The sequence below is a fragment of the Geotrypetes seraphini genome, chromosome 6 (assembly GCF_902459505.1).
Source record: "Geotrypetes seraphini chromosome 6, aGeoSer1.1, whole genome shotgun sequence".
Classification (NCBI taxonomy): Eukaryota; Metazoa; Chordata; class Amphibia; order Gymnophiona; family Dermophiidae; genus Geotrypetes; species Geotrypetes seraphini.
Window position 1 is genome coordinate 241540606 of NC_047089.1, and position 17443 is coordinate 241558048.

At 46.2% G+C, this 17443-nt stretch overlaps 1 protein-coding gene across 3 annotated transcripts in view; it reads left to right on the forward strand.

The window, feature by feature from the left end:
• The window catches only part of MAP3K15 (mitogen-activated protein kinase kinase kinase 15), a 220792-nt gene that overhangs the window by 189152 nt on the left and 14197 nt on the right, over positions 1-17443 (forward strand). For 2 of the 3 annotated variants that reach the window (XM_033948234.1, XM_033948235.1), the window contains 5 exons: positions 3850-4030; positions 4439-4613; positions 8629-8814; positions 10319-10424; positions 16234-16444. In XM_033948234.1, coding sequence (XP_033804125.1) covers positions 3850-4030; positions 4439-4613; positions 8629-8814; positions 10319-10424; positions 16234-16444 — 859 coding nt within the window. Of the gene's footprint in view, positions 1-3849; positions 4031-4438; positions 4614-8628; positions 8815-10318; positions 10472-16233; positions 16445-17443 lie in introns of those variants that run through there. The other variant, XM_033948236.1, reaches the window with a different exon arrangement.

Sequence of the window (17443 nt, forward strand, 5' to 3'; positions counted from 1 at the left end):
AACTCATTAGCACAGAGGAAAATACTCAACAAACGAACATCTTGATATTCTTAAATCCCAAGTAATTAAATACCTCAATTTAATAACAAGGAGCTCAGCCACCTTGATTGCTGTCAATCAAAATAGGCCTATAAACTGCGCTCGTTTTAGTTCTGGCTGGGACTGAAATCGGAGAACGTTAATCATACAGACACTTTTCGGTTTATTCCTGTTCGGATCAAGGTACGATTTAGTGTCCTTGGAAACTGCCACCTGACTCTTTTATTATAAAAGATTTGGAAGGCTGAAATGCAAAGCCAAAACACCCAGAATATGTGGTCTCATGCTGGACTGGTGTCAGGTCAAAAGTGCGCCGGGACAAAGGTGCGCCCAGACAATTGAGCGCAGCGCGGGGGTGTGCGCCGCACAAAATTACTGTTTTTAGGGCTCCGACGGGGGTGTGGGGGGAACCCCCCCACTTTACTTAATAGAGATCACGCCGCGTTGTGGGGGCGTTGTGGGGGGTTTGGGGGGTTGTAACCCCCCACATTTTACTGAAAACTTCACTTTTTCCCTGTTTTTAGGGAAAAAGTTAAGTTTACAGTAAAATGTGGACGGTTACAACCTCCCAAACCCCCCCCAACGCCGGCGCGATCTCTATTAAGTAAACTGGGGGGGGCTCCCAAACAAAACCCCCCGTCGGATCCCCTAAAAACTAATTTTCTTCGGCGCGCACCTCCGTGTTGCGCTCAGTTGTCGGCGCGCGCCTTTGTCTTTCGCGGGGTTGTCTATGAACCTGCTGGACTTGGTTGTAATTTACTCGGGATTTGTTTATTTGTTTACTTCTCTTCCCATCCCATTTTCCCCAAAGAGCTCCGAACGGGTTACAGGTTAAACATACACAGTATGCAGTTATCAGGTTACGATTTGCACTGGATTTGCCATCATTTCAGTACAAGTTCCCGATACAAGTTTTTATCCTAACTTAACACATACGAGGGAGGAAGACTCCAGAGCTATGTCAGGAAATTCTTTTTCACGGAGAGGGTGGTAGATGCCTGGAATGCCCTCCCGAGGGACGTGGTGGAGAGGAAAACGGTGATGGAATTCAAAAAAAGCGCGGGATAAACATAGAGGATCTCTAATTAGAAAACGAAGAATGTAAATTAAAGAGCTATGGCCGCTATTGGACAGACTTGCAGCCAACAGACACAAGAGAAGCTCACATTCCAATTTCGTTTCCCCCCAGTTCGAGGTTGTAAACTGAAAAAACACCATGAACACCTTCTCTCACTCCAAGCAGCATCATGGGGTAAAGACCTAGAACAATTGCTTTCGCCCACTACTTATGGGGAATTTAGGAAACGTCTAAAAACACACTTGTTCCTACAGCATCTAGACAACTGATCCTCTCTTCTCTCTCCCCTTTATAACGATTAACTTACATAGTAACATAGTAGATGACGGCAGATAAAGACCCGAATGGTCCATCCAGTCTGCCCAACCTGATTCAATTTAAATTCTTTTTTTTTTTTTTTTTTCTTCTTAGCTATTTCTGGGCAAGAATCCAAAGTTTTACCCGGTACTGTGCTTGGGTTCCAACTGCCGAAATCTCTGTTAAGACTTACTCCAGCCCATCTACACCCTCCCAGCCATTGAAGCCCTCCCCAGCCCATCCTCCACCAAACGGCCATATACAGACACAGACCGTGCAAGTCTGCCCAGTAACTGGCCTAGTTCAATATTTAATATCATTTTCTGATTTTAAATCTTCTGTGTTCATCCCACGCTTCTTTGAACTCAGTCACAGTTTTACTCTCCACCACCTCTCTCGGGAGCGCATTCCAGGCATCCAATACCCTCTCCGTAAAGTAGAACTTGTCCTTTTGATCACTCTCTCCTCAACAATGAATTTCCTGTCCTATTAATTTTCTTTCTTCCTCCCCTCTCAAAGTCAATTCAATTTGTTACCTTTGCTTAATCTTCTGTAAACCGCATAGAACTTCACGGTATTGCGGTATATAAGCTGTTATTATTATTATATGTGGTGATTTGGTGTAGGATTGGGCTGGGGAGGGCATCGATGGGAACTCCACTAACTTGGAACATGAGGATGTTACTGGCCAGACTTGATGGTAGATATCCTGAAAACAGGATGGTTGGATAGGCTGGAGTGAGTTTGGACGGCAACGTCAGCATTTGGAACCCAGGACAATACCAGGTGGACTTTAGAGTCTATTTTCTAGAAATATCAGAGGAGAAAAGGTAATTTAATCATGGATTTTTAATGGGTATAACTAATGGACAGCCTGGATGGACCGTTCAGGTCTTTATCTGCTGTCATCTACTATGATACTATGTTACCTGGCAAAAACCCAAAGAGAAGCAACATTCCAGAGCTGAGATTGTGATGTCATAATGCCTAAGAGCCAACCTCAGCAGTGATGTCACAATGGCTTGATTAGATGGCAAATTCAGCATTTGGAACCTAGGCCAATACAAGGTGGACTTTACAGTCTACGATCCAGAAATATCAAAGAAGAGACAAGTTAATTTAATCATGTATTTTTTAATGGGTATAACTTGGCAGACTGGATGGACCGTTCAGGTCTTTATCTGCCGTCATTTACTATGTTATTATGTTACAGTTTACCGGTTATAATTTACCCTGGTTATTCTTAAAGTGCAAGTTTTCCAATACAAGTTTTATCCTAAGTGACACTGGGTTCTGGTACCAATATACAGTTCTTTATAATCCATTGGTCAAGGGCTAGGTGAAGAGAAATGTTTTTATTGCTTTCCTAAAGCTGATAACATTTCTGGAATAAGTAGGGCACCTTCAATTAAAAAAACAAAAAACAAAACGCACCATACAGGATGATAGAATATGAAGCCAGACAAATAAATGCTCTTATGCTCTCCCCTCCTCCAAATTTCAGTTCTGATGCAGTCCCATAGACCCCTCATTTTTGTCTCCTACTACCTCCACCGCCCTTTCCGTCACAAAATATTTTCTAATTGTTGCTCCTGTGGGGATAATTATTACAGACACTTAGGAGACAAGTTATCAAGCTGTGTTAGGTGTCCCTTAATACTACTTGAAGGGCTCTAACCCAGTCTGACTTATTTTACTGCGGCGATAATTAAGTCGCCATGGGTTACATAATAATGAGACCGCAAAACATGCAAATGCATCTAAGCAGCTCATTGCTATGTAAAAGCCCAGAGGTGGGAGTTTGGAGCCTTTTGGGGGTGGGGCTTGAGCAGGAGAACTATGGGGATGGCTCTGAAAGAATGTTCCTGAAGATAGCTCAAAGGGTAGCTATTCTAAGAGTGTCTTAAGATAGGGTTACCATATTTAAGAATGGAGACATCTGGGTGCATGGCCCCTCCCTGTTTTGCCTCTAACCTGCCTGTTACACCTCCAGCCCCGCCCCGTTCCGCCTCCAGCCTCGCCCCCAAAAAGCCTCATATCTTTTTGGTTGACTTCCAGGCTACATCTGGAGGGCCTCCAGCATGCACGGATGTGTGTGGCGTCATCTGCGCATGCTTGTTGAAGGCCCCCCCCCCGGAGCTCAGAGCTTTCCAAAACCCAGACAAACTGCAGGGTTTTGGAAAGTCTCCTCTAAAAAGAAGACATGTCCGGGTTTTCTCAGATGTCTGGTAAACCCTATCTTAAGATGACCCTGAGGATAGCTCTGAGACGTGGCTCTGGGGCTGACTCTGAAGATGGTTCTGAGACTCTACCGGTGACCCTGAAGATGGATCTGTGGTAGGTCCATGAGGGTGGACCCGAAGGTGACTTTTAACTTAGAGAATGGCTGCAATTGGGGCTCTGATGTGAGGCTGACGGTTTTCTTTCCTTTGCAGACTATAATCGCAGCACGTCCCTCCCCCTTCCTGTGCACGGAGAACTTGCTGGAAGCAGCAGCAGTGAGCATGGCTCCGTTTCCCCAGACTCAGATACAAAGCAGGACCTGTTCTTTGAAAGGGCAAAAAGATCTGTCTCTGAAGCACCTTCCACAAAGGTTCCCATTTCCAACTTATTGAGGTAAAGGAGCTTGTGCCATTTGCCAGCTTCCTGGCAGCCAGCTTGTGTCTTCCCACAACCGTCGTAAATTATTTTTGAACTAGTGGCCAATTCCCCCTTGGTGTTCGCTCTGCTTTGCGCTTGCAGCTGGGTTTAATACTTTGAAACATCTGCGTTGCCCATGTTATATTTTTTTTAAAACTTAATATTTAATAATTTTCCAAAAATCAGAAATATACATCTGTTCTTACAGTGAAAACACCATTAGAATAATTCTAAAGCAAAGGGTGTAAATAAACAAATCTAAATAATAACGCTACTGGAGAGACACAATAAAAAAATATCAGTAATTATATTAGATAAGCTTAGCCAGAAACCCACACATACCCTTCTTATAAAGGCCTTTTGCTCTTCCCATCATGGCTGCAGTGTTCCCGATGACAGCTCTATTTCAGAGGACAGGAGTCCTGCTGCGTCCCCCGAGGAGAGAGATTCTGGGCTTTTTCTACTGAGGAAGGACAGCGAACGCAGGGCCATCCTCTATAAAATCCTGAACGAGGAGCAGGATAAAGTCACATCCAACTTACAGGAATGCCTGGTACAGGTAACGGCTCTTACAGACCGCTAACCCTGCAGAACACTCTTGACCTGATAAAGAGTTTCTTTGTGTCAGAGTGAGACCTCAGACATGCAGTGAAGGAGCTTTGGCAACCTATGGACAAAAGGAGACAGCATAAAATACTCCTAAAAACTATAAATGCTGTAAATTCATGGCAGGTGCTAAATGCGAGAAAAGAGCTCAGGAGAAAGCAGGATGCTGCTAGCCTTAGTATCTAATATAATAAAATGCTAGGCCGCGCATGCGCACTCAAAAGTCGTGTTCCCTGATCCGTCGTGGAAACACGAGTGCGCATGCGCGCCCACGGCGCTCTCGCGCTTATGCTCAAGCCGCCGCCATGGCTCCTCTATCGAACCGCACCAGGATCGAGAGAGGAGCTGCAGCGGCGGCTTTCAACTTAAAAAAAAAAAAAAAAAGTTACACAGCTGGGGGTAGCCGCGAAGTTGCGGCGGCCTTCCTCACCCCCGACTCTCACTGTGCACGGAGCCGCGACGACGGGTTTGAAAAAAAAAAAAAAAAAAAGGGAGCCGTTAGCCTTTAAGCAGCTCCCTCTTATTTTAAGGTAAGTCGGCGGCTTTCAATTGAAACACGGGCGGGCGGCCCGCAGACAGAAGGCTGCCGAAGCCGAAACAAAGCTTCCCGGGGGGAGGGGGGGGAGGACGGCACGGCAAGCGATGGCGAGGAGGGAGTGGGAGCAGGCCGCAGAGGCTGTCGGTGCCTGCAGGCCGCGGTGGCTTTAGGCAGATGTCGGCATGGGAAGAAGTGCTGATGGACCGGGGGGGGGGGCAAAAAAGGAAGAGAAGCCTACTGCTGGACAGGGGAAACAGAAAAGAGGTACTGCTGGACAGGGGAAGAGGTGCTGATGGACGGGGGGGAGGGGGGAAGGAACGGAGGACTAATGCTGGACGGGGGGAGCAGGAAACAGGTACTGCATGGTGGACAGCCGAGGAAAAAGAAAGACAGAAAGAAAGAAATACAGAAACAGGCTAAGGAGAGAGAGAGAGAGAAAGAAAGAAATACACACACACATATATTCTAGCACTCATTAATGTAACGGGCTTAAAGACTAGTCTTATAAGAATTGCCATACTGGGCAGATTGAAAGTCCATCAAGCACAGTTTCCAACAGTGGCCAACCCAAGTCACAAGTACCGGGCAGAAACCCAAAGAGTAGCAACATTCCGGAGCTGAGACTGTGATGTCATAAAGCCTCACTCCACCAGTGCCTAAGAGTCAGTGATGTCACAATGGCTTGATTGTCCTGTACTTGGCTCACATAAGAATTGCCTTGCTGGGACAGACCGAAGGTCCATCAAGTCCAGGATCCTGTTTCCAACAGTGGCCAACCCAGATCCCAAGTACTTAGCTAGATCCCAAGTAATAAAAGAGATTTGATGCTGCTTATCCTAGAAACAAGCAGTGGATTTCCCCAAGCCATCTCAATAATGGCCTATAGGCTTCTCTTTTAGGAAATTATCCAAGCCTTTTTTAAACCCCGCTAAGCTAACTGATTTCACTCCATTCTCCGGCATCAAATTCCAGAATTTAATTACACGTTGTGTGAAGAAATATTTTCTCTGTTTTGTTGTAAATCTACTATTTGATAGCTTCATCGCAGGCCCCCTAGTCCTAGTATTTTTGGAAAGAGTGAACAAGCGATTCACGTCTACCCTTTCCAATCCACTCATTATTCTATAGACCTCTATCCTATCCCCCCTAAGCTATCTTTTTTCCAAGCTAGAGAGACCTAGCCGCTTTATCCTTTCCTTTCTGATCATAACACCAAGGCTACTCAAACTCTACAACTTTGCCCAGTTTTTAGCGCTAGGGGATTGACTGCATGAGCGTCACAGAACAATGATGAAGTTTGAGCATTTTCACAGAAAAGTGGATTTTCCATTAGTTTAAAGATATTTGAGCGCTTTTAAGGTTGGGTGAAAATACACAGCACCATTTTCTATCACACAGAGTGCAGAAGAGAGGTCCAGGGATGTTACTGGGATTAAGTTTAAACACATTAAAATATGATAAGGTATTATTATAAGCACTTTGCAATGCTAGTACAACTATCTAGAGCACAGGTGTCAAAGTCGGTCCTCGAGGGCCGCAATCCAGTCGGGTTTTCAGGATTTCCCCAATGAATATGCATTTTATAAACACAAAGGGCTGTATTTGCTACAAAATTATAAACTAAAATTCCCACACATTCATTAATCACTTCTTTTTATTTTATGCTGTTTGTTTTAAAAAATTTTCCACCCCACACATGTATTAATACTTCATATCATATAAATATACACATAAATGTGTGTGTGGTAAACCAACGAATATGCATGAGATCTATTAGCATACAATGAAAGCAGTGCATGCAAATAGATCTCATTAAATATTCGTTGGGGAAATCCTGAAAACCCAACTGGATTGCAGCCCTCGAGGAGGGACTTTGACACCCCTGATCTAGAGGGAGGTTGACTTATGAGTCTTAGTAACTGAGGACTCCCTCTGCACTCTGTAAAATTTATAAAAATTTTAGAAAAACATATGTGGTAAAAGCTAGAAGGATGCTAAGGTGCATAGGGAGATGTCTGGCCAATAGGAAAAAGGAGGTATTGATGCCTCTGTATAAAACTCTGGGTGAGACCTCATCCTCTATAATAAAACCCTAAGTGTGCATGCGCACTTAGGAGGCCGGGATCCCTGCCGCCGTGATGTGTGCCTCCGTGCCGACTCTCCTGCTCTTGCCGTCCTTCCCCGCCCGTGCGAGCTTGTGATTTTAACCTGCGGGTTTAAAGCGAGGCTGCACTGCAGGGAAGGGTGGCAGAGAGCAGGAGATTCGGGGTGGCACGGGCTTCTTCACTTTCGTTCCGGCCGGCGCTCTCCTCCTGATGGGTCTCGCTATGGACTGACCGCGACTTAGTCTTGCTGTCACAGCCTGGGCGCCTGAGTCATTGCCTGGTACCGAGGACAAATCAAACTCAATGTCCCCGCGCCGCGTAAAATGCCTGGACCAAGGGTAAAAGTATTAAAAAAGAAAAGTTGCTACGGAGGTCAAGCACACGCGCAGACCATCTACAGCAGGGGTGTCAAAGTCCCTCCTCGAGGGCCGCAATCCAGTCGGATTTTCAGGATTTCCCCAATGAATATGCATGAGATCTATTTGCAAGCACTGCTTTCATTGTATGCTAATAGATCTCATGCATATTCATTGGGGAAATCCTGAAAACCTGACTGGATTGCAGCCCTTAAGGAGGGGCTTTGACACCCCTGATCTACAGGCAAAGAAGATGGTCTGCGCATGCATCAGGATCGCACTCCAGCGATCCGTGTGGTCAGTGGGGGGGCGTTCCTCCGATTGCCCCCATTTGAATAAAGGACCCATTGTGGATCAATCAGCCTGCCACATGGATCGGACACGATCGGGCAGGTTAGTGAATCTAGTCTAGAGGTGGGCAAATCCAGTCCTCAAAGGCCGAAATCTAGTCGGGTTTTCGGGATTTCCCCAATGTATATGCAAATAGATCTCATGCATATTCATTGGGGAAATCCTGAAAATTTGACTGGATTCCGGTCCTCGAGGACTGGTGTTGCCCACCCCTGATCTAGCCCATAGTCTTTATCTGTCGTCACTTTCTTTGTTTTTTGTGATCTTTGATAAGTGTGACATTAAGTTAACACAAGATAAAACCACAAATATCAACAGGATTAAAATTTAACTCTGCAGAGCTTCTCTCTCCCACAGTCTAACCAACCTTCCACCCCCCCAAAAAAAAAACAAAAACCCCAAAAACCTCTTTAAATTTCTTTCGGACTCATTTCCGTTTGCACATGATAATTATTTGGGGGTTTCTCTATAATAGTGATTTTGGATTTCTAATGAACAATTAATTGTTTGCTTCCTAACCAGAAGGAAGTAGCATCATAATTTCTGTTTTCTGGGGGTATATTTTCATGATTCCTAATAATTTTTTTTGGGGGGGGACTGTCTGTCTCTTGGTTTCAGAATTCAGAAGAGCCGCAACTTTCTGTCACATACATCAAGCAGATAATCACCATCTTGCGCGACTTCGTCCGCTCGCCTGAGCATCGTGTCATGGCATCTACCATCTCCAAGCTCAAGGTGGATTTGGACTTTGACAGCACATCCATCAACCAGATCCAACTGGTGCTCTTTGGATTTCAGGATGCGGTAAGTTCTTGGGATGCCGGCGACGTTTCCTTCAAACTCAGAGGCTGTCAAACCGCAGCTTGGAAGGCCCTTTCTTGTATATCAGAAAACAGAAATGTTTACTGCATGCAAAAACAAATCCTTTCTCTTCCCCCAATATTTTGATGCCCGGAACATATCAGCAGGGTGAAAAGAGTTTGTTTAGAGAAGTGCAAACCTGAAAAGAAATACCGCCCTTGGATTTCAGAAGAAAATACGGCCTCACAGACACAGCAAGCTAATCTAATCTAAAGCTTGACTTTATATACCAGATCCTCCCACAAATTAAAACTATCCTTCCCCTCGCTAAAAAGCATCTCCCACAAAGGAAAGCTAGGGACCTCCCTCCACTTCAAAATCACTGAGCTCTGGAACAACCTTACCTCCCCTCTTCGGAACTTGAGTTCTCTCCAAGTTTTCCGCAAACATCTGAAAACCTGGCTTTTCTCAAAAAATGTAAGTCTCCCTCCAACTTAGGAATCGAGGAAACTCTTATATCTTGGCATCCCAAGTCCTCTAAATTTTCTTCACACTTCTACCTCTAACCCTCTGTTGTAGTTCCTTCCTATTTCTCCTACTGTAAATCGCGTCGAGCTCTACGAACGTGGAGATGATGCGATATACAAACCTAAGGATTAGATTAGATTAGATTAGATATACCGAGTCATCATTCAAGGAAAGCTCGACTCGGTTTACAATAGTTAAGTTATCGAATAAAAAACCAGAAAAGAATAAGACTAAGTTTGGTAAAGTTTAGCAAATAAAGTAGTTTTTAAGTATTTGCAAAAAGGTTGAAGTGAGCCGGAACTCCTTAAAAGAAGTGGAAGGTCATTCCACAGTTGAGATAGCTTAAAAATCAGAGAGTGACTGAAAAACTGGTTCATAGATAAAACCGCCGAAGACAAAGGCGCGCGCCGACAACTGAGCACAAGACGGAAGCGCGCGCCGAAGAAAAAGAGTGTTTTAGGGGCTCCGACGGGGGTTTTTCTTGGGGAAACCCCCCCCTTTACTTAATACAGATTGCGGCGGCATTCTGGGGGGTTGTAACCCCCCTCATTATACTGGAAACTTAACTGTTTCCCTGTTTTTTAGGGAAAAAGTGAAGTTTTCAGTAAAATGTGGGGGGTTACAACCCCCCAAACTCCCCACAACGTGGCGCGATCTGTATAAAGTAAAGTGGGGGGTACCCCCCACACACACTCGCCGTCGAAGCCCTTTAAAACAGTCATTTTCTTCGGCGCGCGGCTCCGCATTGCGCTCAGTTGTCTGCGCGCGCCTTTGACCTGACATCGAAAAACTTAACTCCCTTAATCGCTTTATTAGAAGGAAGAGATCATTTGAATTGTTGATCACCTCTTGCAAAAGAAAATCGATAAACATTCCAGGATAGAGGAAGGAGAGGAGTAAAAATACCATGTAAAATTTTAAAAACAACACAGGCCCACTTAAATTGAACTCTAACCATTCCTTCTTTTTGCGTTTGTAGGTAAACAAAGTTCTAAGAAACCATTTAATCAGGCCTCACTGGATGTTTGCCATGGATAACATAATCCGTCGTGCGGTCCAGGCGGCTGTCACTATCCTTATCCCGGGTGAGAAGAAAAACACACAGTAAATTGCATGAACAGCCGACTTACAGGTGATCTCATATCAGAAATCAAGGCAGAAAATTGTGACTGAAGATGAGACTCCTGACTCCCCCACCTATCTCCTCCCTGGTCACCGTAATTTTAAATCTTCAGGCTACCGGCAGCGGCAAGGAAGCGAGCCTACGTTCGTTGGCTTGTCTCAGACGCCTTCATTCTGCAGCATCTCTTTGGAACGCTGCTCCACTGGATCTAAGACACAGGTGTCAAAGTCGGTCCTCGAGGGCCGCAGTCCAGTCGGGTTTTCAGGATTTCCCCCATGAATATGCATGAGATCTATTTGCATGCAAGCAGTCCAGTCGTGTTTTCAGGATTTCCCCCATGAATATGCATGAGATCTATTTGCATGCAAGCAGTCCAGTCGGGTTTTCAGGATTTCCCACATGAATATGCATGAGATCTATTTGCATGCAAGCAGTCCAGTCGGGTTTTCAGGATTTCCCCCATGAATATGCATGAGATCTATTAGCATACAATGAAAGCAGTGCATGCAAATAAATCTCATGCATATTCATTGGGGGAAATCCTGAAACCCCGACTGGATTGCGGCCCTGGAGGAGGGACTTTGGCACCCCTGATCTAAGAGAAGAACCATCATTGGATCGGTTCAAATGTAAATTAAAAACTTTTTTATTTAAAGATGCATTTAATACTTGAACGTCCTTTTCAGGACGACATAGGGCTGTTAATTCTTAACTCATTCTTTTAGCGGAATTTTAGGCACTATTTGCTCCTTTTCCTTTAGTTTTTTTCCATTTTATGTTATTTCCTGTTCTTATATTGTAGTTCTTCCGGTGTCAGGTCAAAAGCGCGCCGGGACAAAGGTGCGAGCAGACAATTGCGCGAAGCGCGGAGGTGCGCGCCAAAGAAAATTACTGTTTTTAGGGCTCCGATGGGGGGGGCGTGGGGGGGAACCTCCCCACTTTACTTACTACAGATCGCGCCGCGTTGTGGGGGCGTTGTGAGGGATTTGGGGGGTTGTAACCCCCAAATTTTACTGAAAACTTCACTTTTTCCCTGTTTTTAGGGAAAAAGTTAAGTTTACAGTAAAATGTGGGGGGTTACACCCCCCCAAACCCCCCACAATGCCGGCGCGATTTGTATTAAGTAAACTGGGGGTGCTCCCCAACAAAACCCCCCGTCAGAGCCCCTAAAAACAGTAATTTTCTCCGGCGCGCACCTCCATCTTGCGCTCAGTTGTCGGCGCGCACCTTTGTCTTCCGCGTTGTTGTCTACGAACCAGTTCTTCCCCTTATTACCCTATTGTAACAGTAAGGGCTCCTTTTACTAAGCTACGTTAGAGCATTAATGCGTGGAATAGCGCGTGCTAAAATGCCGCGCATGCTAGACGCTAATGCCAGCATTGAGCTGGCGTTAGTTCTAGCCGCGTAGCGTGGGTTTAGCGCGCGCTAAAATGCTGCGTGCGCTAAAAACGCTATTGCAGATTAGTAAAAGGAGCCCTAAGTCTCTAGTCCTTGTTTCGTAAGTCTGTAAATGTTGGTCTTTGTATTGGTTGTATTTTATTGTTCATCGCCTCGAAACTTTGGGCTCCTTTTACAAAGGCGCGCTGGCGGTTTCACCCGTGTAACACCGTGCGCTAAACCGCCGGCCGCTCTAGCCGCTATCGCCTCCTCTTGAGCAGGCGGTAGTTTTTAGGCCAGCGCGGGGGTTAACGCGTGATGAAAAGTCGCGCGCCTTCGTAAAAGGAGCCCTTTGTTTAGACCAGTGGTTCCCAAACCTGTCCTGGGGGGACCCCCAGCCAGTCAGGTTTTCAAGATATCCCTAATGAATATGCATGAGAGAGATTTGCATAAGTTATCCCTAATGAATATGCATGAAAGAGATTTGCATATAATGGAAGTGACAGGTATGCAAATCTCTCTCATGCATATTCATTAGGGATATCTTATGCAAATCTCTCTCATGCATATTCATTAGGGATATCTTATGCCAATCTCTCTCATGCATATTCATTAGGGATATCTTGAAAACCTGATTGGCTGGGGGTCCCCCAGGACAGGTTTGGGAACCACTGGTTTAGACGATGAATCAAATTTTTTATAAAACTTGAAACTTTGCGGGGGGGAAAAACAACGGGCCAAAAGATCACAAAAGGGCAACCTAGTAGCTCCAGGGTTGCTTGAAACACAATGGCAATAAGATACAAGCACAATTTCCAGGCAACCTGATCTCATTAGTTGAACGCCTACGTCAGCCAAAAGCTGCGTAGGAAATGGGCACAGAAAAAAAAAGGAACAGAGATAAATTCATCTTCAAGTTTGCTTGCCTCTGCTTCTAAAACTTAACAGGCTCATCCCCAATCTACCTGTTGCACCATTTTTAATTTTCAGGCCCCACCTGCACACGTAATGCCTACCTGTTTGCTTTCCCGTCCTTAAAGGGCTGTATCTACAAGAGATTCCTTGATAAATCTCTGTCATTCCAAGCAGGCAAATGGAATAAATGTCTAACCACCCTCATTTCAAATGCACCCTCCTACCAAACCTTCAGGAAATCAATTAAAACCTATCTCTTTGATAAATTCCTCTGACTCCCTCCCTGCCTTGTATCCCTGCCTTGTATCTCTGATATACCTCCAGATATACCTGACTTCTCTCGACTTGCTAAGCTAATCTGAATGTCTTGTATGTAACATCGCTGTCTGTGTACAGTCTCTTCCTCTGTAAACCGCTCTGAACTGTTGTGGTACTGCGGTATACAAAAATAAAGTTATTATTATTATTATGCACTTATTAAGCTGAATTTTTCCCAGTTTTATTCAAATAGCTCTGTTTAAAAAGGGACTAAAAACTCACCTATTTGCAGATGTGATTTCTTGAGTTCTCTCTAGCTCAGGGTAGGGAACCCCGGTCCTCGAGAGCCGTATTCCAGTCGGGTTTACAGGATTTCCCCAATGAATATGCATTGAAAGCAGTGCATGCAAATAGATCTCATGCATATTCATTGGGGCAATCCTGAAAACCCGACTGGAATACGGCTCTCGAGGACTGGAGTTCCCTACCCCTGATGTATACCCTAGAGAAGTGATTCCCAACCCTGTCCTGGAGGAACACCAGGCCAATCGGGTTTTCAGGCTAGCCCTAATGAATATGCATGAGAGAGATTTGCATATGATGGAAGTGATAGGCATGCAAATTTTCTTCATGCATATTCATTAGGGCAGTGATTCCCAACCCTGTCCTGGAGGAACACCAGGCCAATCGGGTTTTCAGGCTAGCCCTAATGAATATGCATGAGAGAGATTTGCATATGATGGAAGTGATAGGCATGCAAATTTGCTTCATGCATATTCATTAGGGCTAGCCTGAAAACCCAATTGGCCTGGTGTTCCTCCAGGACAGGGTTGGGAACCACTGCATTAGGGCTAGCCTGAAAACCCAATTGGCTTGGTGTTCCTCCAGGACAGGGTTGGGAACCACTGCCCTAGAGCAAGAGTAGGGAACTCCGGTCCTCGAGAGCCGTATTCCAGTCGGGTTTACAGGATTTCCCCAATGAATATGCATTGAAAGCAGTGCATGCAAATAGATCTCATGCATATTCATTGGGGAAATCCTGAAAACCCGACTGGAATACGGCTCTCGAGGACCGGAGTTCCCTACCCCTGCTCTCCTCATTTGCCCCCCTCTCTCCTTGGTCAGGAGTCTTAGCCTCTGGTGTGTTTAGTGGCACATAGCACCCAGTCTGAATCTTTCCTTTACGAGGGGCCACTGAAACGTTCTCGGCACAACCAAGAGAAGGACGTGGATATGGTTCAATTAATGCAGGGGTGTCCAATGTCGGTCCTCGAGGGCCGCAATCCAGTCGGGTTTTCAGGATTTCCCCAATGAATAAGCATTGAAAGCAGTGCATGCACATAGATCTCACGCATATTCATTGAGGAAATCCTGAAAATCCGACTGGATTGCGGCCCTCGAGGACCGACATTGGACACCCCTGAATTAATGATCTGAAATAGTTTAAAAAAAAAAAAATAGAATTTCATTTCTACAAACTGGCACTGAGAACGTTTCAGCACCCCTAGTTGCATTTTGCGTTGTTTGTAGACTTCTAATATTTGAAACAGATTTATCTCCATAAACTGCATTGCCAGAGTCCATGCGAGATGAAAAAAGTGCACGAATCAGAGTGTGAAATTAGAGAATTTGTCCCCGTCCCCCGCAGGAACTCAATATCCCCACCCCGTCCCCATGAGTTTTGTCATTGTCGCTGTCCCTGTCACATTCCTGTAAGCTCTGCCTTAACCATCCAAGTCTCGAACACTTATGATTTTAAAGTTTTTGAGGCTTCTGCAGATGAGCACAAAGCTTGAAGGAATGGGGCAGAGACAGGAATAGAACTCGCCGGGACGGGACAGGAAAATGAATTCCCGCAGGGGCAGGGAAAATTTTGTCCCCGTGTCATTCTCTATGCGAAGTATCTTTTTATCAAAGCATTATTTAACTGAGAGAACAGAATCCTTTTCCCAATAACTGCTGAAATGTATGTATCAAATTTAATATTTATTTACCACTTATAGCCTGAGCGGTTTACATTCAGGTAAAGTATTTTTCCCTATCTGTCCTGGTGGGCTCACACTCTATCTAATGTACCTGGGGCAATGGGGGATAAAGTGACTTGCCAGGGACCCATGGAGCAGCACATGGGATTAGAACCCACAACCTCAGGGTGCTGAGGCTATACTTCTAACTACTCTGCCACACACTAGCAATGGCAGGTTGTGAGTATGGGGGACCTTCCCGTAGAACCTGGGCAGAGAACCAGGGAAGCTGGGGGCACGTTATTTTCACCCGCTACTGCCTCTGCTACAAACCAGCATCCCGAAGAGTGAGACTTGCTGGCAACTTGTCCAAGGTTCAGTGAAATGCAGATGGAGGTTTAAAGATTTCCCCCCCCCCCCCCCAGAAACTTCAGCCATCCTTCTGGCCTCTGTACAGTAGATTATTGCAAAGATCTGAACAGTCCTGCAAAGTCCAGACATTCAGCAATCCTAGACTCCCGAGTCCTGAGCAGATCTGGCAGGAGCCTTCCAAAACATTTGGGCCTTGGGCATATGCCTAATTTGCTTTTGTTTTAATCCTGCCCTGTTAACCGTGTTCCCCCCCCCCCCACACATCTCCTCTCTTATGACCTTGGTTGCGGCAGGATTGCACATCTTAAGTTTAAGTTTTAAGCTTTTCTTAAGTTTAAGTTTCTTAAGTTGAGTAATGTTGAGTAATTAGGGGCAGATCATCACAGCTTTGCTTGAGACAGTGGCATAGTAAGGGGGAGGCACCCCAGGTGCCTTTTCTCCACCCCTGCCTCTTCCCACTCCTCCCCTTGCCACATGCACGCCCCCACCCCCACCCCGCTTCCCTTTCCCCCTACCTCTAGTTGTTCACCGCCACGAGCGACAACTTTAACCTACTCTTCGCGGCCCCGTCACCTCTCCCGCTGACATCACTTCTGGGAGCTGTGCATAGGAAGTGATGTCAGTGGGAGAGACAACGGGGTTGGCCAGGAGCACGTTGAAGTTCTTGTTGCTCGCGGGAAGGGAAGGGGGAGCCCACGTGTGGCTGGGGGGAGCGGGTCAGGGGCGCCTCTCACCCTCACTGCGCCACTGGTTTAGAGATACAGAGTTGCCCTCATAAAACTTTAGAACTTCTCCTGAGTTGCATTGGGCGAGCAGGAAAGACGGCGCTCTCAGGTTCTCGCGCTAACAGGCCCCCTCTGCCCCTCCCTCTCTGTTCACACGCAGAGCTGCGCACTCACCTGGAGCCAGCTTCGGAGAGCGAAGGGGTGGACAAAGATGTCGAGGACGAGGAAAACTACCAACCGGGGGAGCCAAACAGGAATGAGGAGCCCATCCTGACGTCGGGCGTGAGCACGCTGAGCTCCGGCATGTCCTGCGAGACTCAGCACCAGCAGCTCAGTCTCCAGCTGGGCAGGCTTAAGCAAGAGACAAGCAGGTGATTTGGGTCTTTGTCCTTTCTGGCATTCCCACCACAACAGAGGATCGACATTAGTCCTGGGCCTGTATAATCTGATGCTTACTGGACAAAATTGACGCACAGTTAGAGAATACTATCAGTTACTTGTGCAACTTAATTTAATGCTTAGCCCCTAATTGGCATTAGCAACTAATTAGCTGTAGTTGGTGTTAATTGGTACTACGTAGCAATTGCACATGTAACTGCCCTTAGGGCTAGATTCACAAACCTGCCCGATCGGGACCACTCCGTGCCCGATTCGGGCAGGTCCGATGGATTCCTCAAACTGCAATACACTTCTCCTTCCGTATTCGCGGTTTCGATTATTCACGGTTTTTAGCTTGCTGGCTCCTCCCCCCCAAATTACATCAGCTTGCGTAGAGAAATCGCCGATTCCCAGCACTTTGTTCACCGTGTTTTGCCTCTCCTTCAGGAACAGGCCAGGTCTCCCGCCATGTTATTCGCGGTTTCACCATATTCACGATGGTTTTTAAAAGAAAACAGCGAATAACATAAAAAAGTTATTCGCGGTTTTTCAGTATTTGCGGTTCTGTTAATCCCCTATCACAGCGAATATGGAGGGAGAAGTGTATGCAGATGGGGTGATCGGAGGAACGCCCCCATCTGCCGGCATGGATCGCTGGTCTGCGATCCTGAAGCATGCGCAGACCATCTGTAGATGGTCTGTGCATGCCCGTCCGAGCCCGTGGTTTTAACCCGCTTTAAACCCGCAGGTTAAAACCATGGGCTTGCAGGGCGGAGAAGGGCAGGAGCGATTCGGGGCGGCAGGCAGGAGAGATCCTTGGACCAGCAGACCAGGGCGGCGATTCAGGGCGAGCAGGCAGGAGAGAACAGGGCAGAGCAGGGCGGCGATTCGGGAGCTGAGCAGGCAGGAAAGATCCGGGGAAGAGCATCGGGGCAGAAGGCAGGAGAGATTCGTGGCCACAGAAGACGTTTTTGACTGGTCCCCAGCAGTCA